Here is a 6,602-nt window from a genome sequence, read left to right on the forward strand (position 1 = left end):
TGGGCATTATGGGCTACAGCCATAAGGGGAAGGTGAGAAAGTCACACTCCACGGGCAGAAGAATATCTGCTTGTGGAACCATTTGGGTGGGTACAAACCAGTACCTTAACCCTCCTTCAGCTGATATTATTATCCAAGCTGGGTTCCTTGGATGAATGGTGGGGGGGAAAACCTGATAAATAAAATCACTAAATGGCTGATTCTAACCAGGAACTTCTAGTTCATAGCCATTCTGCTACATCAGGTTTGTACTTTGTTGTGCTCAAGATGGCTGCCGTCTTTCTATTTCCTCAGACTTGCTCCACTTCTTCATGAAGATGCTGAATCCTCAGTGGAGCAGCCTTTTGTCCATTCTGGGAGTTCTGCTCTTCTACTCAGTGGTAGGAGGTCATGGCCATTGCTTGGAGAGTGGTCGGTGTAGGGACATGGACACAGAAGCTGGCCTTTTGGTAAGTGGACTCTTCATTGGGACCAATTGTGGAGCACATACAGATCTACTGACAAGGCTTCATTGACATGTAGCTTGATCTTGAGCCTCAGTGGCAAGGTTTACTTTCTGGGAGAAGTCACTAGGGCTAGGGATGCCATGAATTTCATGTCAAATGTATTCAAAATTCCTCTGTTTGAATGCCAATCAGACTTGAGCCAATGATGCAGTTTGGTTTGCACCAAAATTACTCAAACACCTTCCAAACGTATTTGTATTGGTGGTTTGTTTCCCTTCCAAAACTCCTCAGGAACCAAAATGCTTCCAGTTGAAACAGATTCATTAACGTCACTAATAACTGTTTAGATGAACAGTAGGATAGATGGGGGACGGCAAAGGATGAGATGGTCAGACAGTGTTATTGATGCAACAAGCATGAAGCTGAGCAAGCTCTGGAGGACGGCAGAGGACAGGAGGGCCTGGCGTGATGCGGTCCATGGGGTCGCAAAGAGTTGGACTCAGTTGTGAGACTGAACAACAATGACAAAAGGATAAACAGTAGGACTGTATCAATAATAGGATTTTTTTAAAAAATACGCCCTTTTTATTTATGTCATATATATATAATTTGTGGCTAGTTCAACAGTCTCTGTATGTTCCCATGTCCCTAGAGGGCTTTTTCTGGCATTAAAAAAATCAGCTGTTGCTAGATCTCAGTGTTATAATGATCTTTTTCATTCATCACCTTTATTAGGCATTTGTCTCACCAGAACCAAAGAGACATTTAAAAAAGATTTTACATTACGCAAAATAAAATTACATAAAACAAAGTGACATAAAAGTTAAGATAAAATTATCCAAAAGCATACATAAACTGTTCGCGGATCCTTATTGCAGCTAGCAAAATATTTAGCCACCTGGAAGGTGATATAGGGATTTTTATCCAACAAGAGGTACACTACTAGCTGCTCTTCTGGGAGACTGTGAACATTATGCAGAAGAGGTCTAATAATTGCATTCCTTGGCTCCAAATAAAAATTACAGTAAAGAACTATGTAAGCTAATTATTCGGGAACCCCAGCCCTACAAGGGTGATACCCTTCATTAAAAGGGGTTCCTGAGTGTCTACTAAATAGAATGGCTGATGGAAGGATATTAAAATGGGCAAGCATAAAGGCTCCGCAATCATGAAGTGATTCTAGATCAGATAAATAGGCAGCTGCAGTACCATAGTCTGGCAGGACACCATGGGACACAGGAGAGCAAAATCTGTTTGCTAGAGAACACAAGATTTGCTGTCCCATGTCTAATGGGCACTGACACAACAATCTAAAAGCTTGCATCAGGAGAGAGACAGTGAGATAATTTTTCTGTTGATTAACTTTGACCACTTGCTTACATACGAATCCTCATAACAAAGTCTCTGTCTATGTCCAAACTGAGGGTGCATGGCTGTGATGTACTGGCCAGGCATGAGCTCAGCACCTTGCTAGCAAGTCAGCTGTTAGACAGTGACTAGAAGCTCCCTGGTTTTATGTCTGTTCCATTCAAGATCTTTTGGTTTTTATCCCTAAATCTCAAAAGCAATCAAGTTCCAGGAAACACAGTAGCAGATGCATTAGTGCCCCAGAATCCCATGTAGGGATGGGCAGAACCTGGTTAATGAACTAAAGTTTGTGACAAATTTTGGCTGGTTCATGGTTCATCAAGTCAAGTTCGTGGTGGGCCAACCAGCATGAACTTTCCACAAACTTTCAATCTGTTCGTGGAAGTTCGTGCATGTGCACGAGTGGATACATTTCCAGACAGAGTGTCTCCACTCAAGCAAAAGTTTACAAGATTGGTGGTTATTTGATGGGTCTTTGACCATATTAAACATTTGACTTGACTACAGGATTTCAAAGCAACAACTTGGAAGGCATGTACAGGAGTGTCCAGGGGAGGTCCCCTATGACTTTGATATCTCTAGCTTGCACAGGATCCATTCTATACACTCCTGAACCTGTACCTGGGAAAATAGCCATCTGTCATTTTGGCAGGCACAGGTTCAGGAGTGTATAGAATAGATCCTGTGCAAACTAGAGCCACCAATCTCACAGGGGAACTCCAGCCGACTCTCCTCTACCTGCCCTCCAAGTTTGGTGAGGATTGGATTTACAGGGTCTGAGTTACAGCCCCCCAAAGAAGGTGCCCCCAGGAAAGTGCTTTCTGGGGAAACTACAGGCAGTCATTTCCCCAGAAAGTACTGTCCTGGGGGCACTTTCTTTGGGGGAGCATAACTCAGATCCCATAAATTCAATCCTTACCAGACTTGGTCAGATATAGGAGAGTCAGCTAGAGATTCAGGTTTAATGATTCTAGCATTCCGGGGAGGGGGGGGGTTCTGTTCTACCACTTCATGAAGTTCACAAACTGAACCTTTTCATGGTTTGCGAATGGGACATGCCATGAACCATAACCACATTTTCCCAGTTTGTGCCCATCCCTAGTCCCATGTTGGGAATCATCACTCTGGTTGCTATCCATGTTGGCACCCAATGATATCTAAATATTTGATATCAGACAATATGTGATAGCTGATGGGCATTAGTATTCAACACTAATGATAGCCAACTCCAAATGATATCAGGGTTCCCAACACTGCCTTGGCAAATGCTGGAAGATTTTGGGGGTGGACCCTGTGGAGGGCAGAGTTTGGGGAGGATGTGATGTCATTTGTGGGTTTTGTTTCCCCTAGTCTCTATTGTCTTTACCACAGAAACTTGGGGAAATATTAAGGCCATTTTTTTCTCCTGCTCCTCAGTTCTCTGGGAAATTTGGTCTGGGAGTGGGTTAATGGTATTTCATATTTTGCAAACATCTGCCATGCAGGAAACTCTACTGTCTGCCTGGACATACACAGCTGCTGTAGGGAAGGGTCAGTCTGTTAGTCAGAAGCCAGGTATTGTCCACTGTGGCTGGTAGCAGCTCTCCAAGGTCTGAGATAAAGGTCTGTCCACTTGCAACTTGAAACCTTTCCACTGATAATGTGAGTGGATCATCCTGGAGCAGGTACTCTACTACTGACCTACAATCCATTCTCTAACCCTCTGCATTTTTGTTCCAGAACATCTATTTTTAGTGAGAATTCTGGGACAAGTGTGGACTCTAAATTCACATAGGTCCATTGCAAACAGGTCCATGTTAGGTCCATTGCAAACCGAGTGTATCAAAGAACCTACTCAGCTTTATACCTCTGTGGCTCTGCCTCGCTGAGAAACAGGACTAGAATGATATTTATTTATTTATTTATTTGGCTTTTATCCCGCCCTTCCGCCAAAGCGGTTCAGGGTGGCTCACAGCATTAATAAAACCAATATACATAAAACAATCAATCCATAAAACAACTTAACATAAATACAATAAATATGAATAAAAGCGGCTCGGGATACCATTACCACTAAACATCGACCCCATTGTTATCTACCTATACAGAGCACATGCCTTGGCGGGTCGGCGAGGCTTGGCTGGCATACCGTCACTCTCACTGATATGCCCGGCGGAAAAGCTCCGTCTTCACGGCCCTGCGAAATTGCTGGAGATCTCTCGCAGGGCCTGGATCTCACTAGGGAGCTCGTTCCAATATGCTGGTGCAGCTAGAGAAAATGCTCTAGACCTAGTTGTTGTCAACCTGGCCTCTTTAGTGCCAGGAAGGGTCAGGCGATGGTGGCTCTCTCAGTGCCTTATAGCTTAGGCCCTTGCTTTACCTGTAATTGAGCTGAGGCTTTGCAAACCTTGGAGATGAGATGAGATGATCTCTTTTGGAAAGCTTACCTTAATAGTAAGCACCAACTGAGAATTCTGAATGCGGGGGCGGTGGGAAGAGCAAAATCATCTCGGCCTGGAGTCAGCAGGTCTGCTTGGATTAGGTGGGGCCTGGAGTTCTCTCAGAATTGCAACTGATCTCCAGAGCCACTGGTAGCTTCAGAGGGTAGACTCTGTGGCATTGCATCCCTGCAAAACTCCTCCCCCACCCTTCCCAGACTCCCCCCCCCAAATTTCCACAAATTTCCCAACCTGTAGTTGGCAACCCTAGCTTGCATGCTGTTGAGGGCTGTGGTTCTTGGATGTCTCTTTGTAACTCCTCCCTACCCTGCCCTTTCCCTGATGCAGGAGTGCCTCAGAGCCTGCAGGGTGGATCTCTCGGCTGAGTCACCAGTCTATCCCGGCAACGGCCACATGCAGCCTCTGTCTGAGAATATTCGGAAGTATGTCATGAGCCATTTCCGCTGGAACAAGTTTGGCAAAAGCAACAGCAGTGGCGGTGACTTGGGCCATAAGAGAGAGGAGCTCTCCAGAGACCCCATCCTGGACCTCTTTCCGTTTCCTTCACAAGCCCGGAGCAATTGGGGAGGAGACAATGAAGGCCACCAAGACCTGGAAAGGCAAGAAAACAAGCGATCCTACGCCATGGAGCACTTCCGATGGGGGAAGCCCGTGGGCCGGAAGAGGCGACCTGTGAGGGTATACCCAAATGGAGTGGAGGAGGAATCCGCAGAGAGCTATCCCCAGGAGTTCAGACGAGAACTTTCCTTGGAAGTGGACTACCCCGAATTTGACTCCCATGAGGAAAAGAAGAGTTCTGAAGCCGTGATGTCCGAAGAGGAGAAGGAGGACCTGCCAGAAGAAGTGAAGAAAGACGGCGCTTCATACAAGATGCGTCACTTCCGGTGGAACGCCCCGCCTAAGGACAAACGCTACGGTGGCTTTATGACCTCAGAACGCAGCCATACACCCCTAGTGACTCTTTTTAAGAATGCCATAACCAAAAACGCCTACAAGAAAGGCCAATAAGAATGAGGGGCTATGGTGACCAGAAGCACAGGAGGGGCCCTGGATAGATTTCTTTGGCACGCGTTTCATTTAGATACTGTTAATGATGATCATTTATTTACGTTGTTCTAACTTGTTATTAATAATAATTAAGGCGCTCGCTGCTTAGGAAACACTTTCATTCTGGTTCTGAATGTACAAATAACTGGGTGGGGGAGGGGGAGGTATGCAACAAAAGTTGAGCTTATATCCATTGTGTACATGTAACAAAGTGGGAAGGCTAGTGGAGGGAATAGCTATCTTTCAGAAGGGCAGAGTATTTTCATATTTTAAACCAGATGTACAATACTGTAAATGAAAGGATTAAAGATATAAAATAATGATGATGATAATTACAATAATACATCTTTTGCAAACTAAACAGGTCTCTGAGACATCTTTGGTTACACATCATGTTCTGCAGTTATCTATTTTATGAACAGAAGCACCCTGCTGGATCAGACCAAAGGTCTGTGTAACCCAACATCTAAACCAGACACTACCATTAGATATTTCTGCCCCAGCTTATTTCACCTGGAACTTCCTTACACTGAACCTCATTTTCCAGGCTGTTGCCCACTCACCTAGTATGAAGAGATCCCATTGGAACTCTTAGGCCACTTTGGTTTTCACCATCCTGAATAAGAGGTATCATCTGCAAGCACAGCTGCTTCTCTGCTCTACCACAATTCCGTGTCATTTGTACACAAATTAAATAGCACTTGCTTCCTATTTTTGACCAGTTGCTCATCCACAGAAGGATCCATCCTCTTATCATATGACTCAGGAGCCTTTCAGGAGAGAGTTTATCAAATACTTTTTTGGAAGTCCAAGAATGCAGTGTTTCCCAGATCACCTTTGTCCATGTCTTGTTAACACTATAAAACTACTCCAAAAGGCTGGTAAGGAATGATGATAATTACAATAATACATCTTTTGCAAACTAAACAGGTGATGTTAATTACAATACTAAACTAAACTAAACAGGTGATGATAATTACAATAATACATCTTTTGCAAACTAAACAGGTTGCAATATTGCTATGGCAGAATCCATGCTGTTTTAATACAAGTAGAGATTGCTCTGCTGTGTTCTGTTCCAGGGGTCCCCAGCCTTTTTACATATGTGGGCATCTTTGGAATTCTGACAAAGGATGATGGACACACCTACAAAACCACCCTAAGCCTTGTGTACACAGGGAAGGGCAGTCTAAAAGTTAACTCTATAAATAAATAAATAAAATCGCTGCCATAGAAGGTGGAGCCAGTGATAAAATGGCTACTGCAGGAGGTGGAGCCACACACACAGGAAGCTCCCGCTCTT

At 44.4% G+C, this 6,602-nt stretch overlaps 1 protein-coding gene across 1 annotated transcript; it reads left to right on the top strand.

Moving 5' to 3' along the window:
- The first annotated feature begins 317 nt into the window (after positions 1-317).
- On the top strand, positions 318-5,260 carry POMC (proopiomelanocortin). The gene is made up of 2 exons (XM_015411560.1): positions 318-449; positions 4,580-5,260. The coding sequence occupies exons 1-2, from the start codon at positions 318-320 to the stop codon at positions 5,258-5,260; spliced, it is 813 nt and encodes a 270-aa protein (XP_015267046.1).
- The last annotated feature ends 1,342 nt before the right edge of the window (positions 5,261-6,602 follow it).

The sequence above is a fragment of the Gekko japonicus genome, unplaced genomic scaffold (assembly GCF_001447785.1).
Source record: "Gekko japonicus isolate JY-2015 unplaced genomic scaffold, Gekko_japonicus_V1.1 scaffold6, whole genome shotgun sequence".
Classification (NCBI taxonomy): domain Eukaryota; kingdom Metazoa; phylum Chordata; class Lepidosauria; order Squamata; family Gekkonidae; genus Gekko; species Gekko japonicus.

Coding starts and splice junctions, on each gene's coding strand:
- POMC (XM_015411560.1), top strand. CDS start 318: ATGCTGAATCCTCAGTGGAGCAGCCTTTTGTCCATTCTGGGAGTTCTG. Junction 450..4,579: donor ACACAGAAGCTGGCCTTTTG/GTAAGTGGACTC, acceptor TCCCTGATGCAG/GAGTGCCTCAGAGCCTGCAG.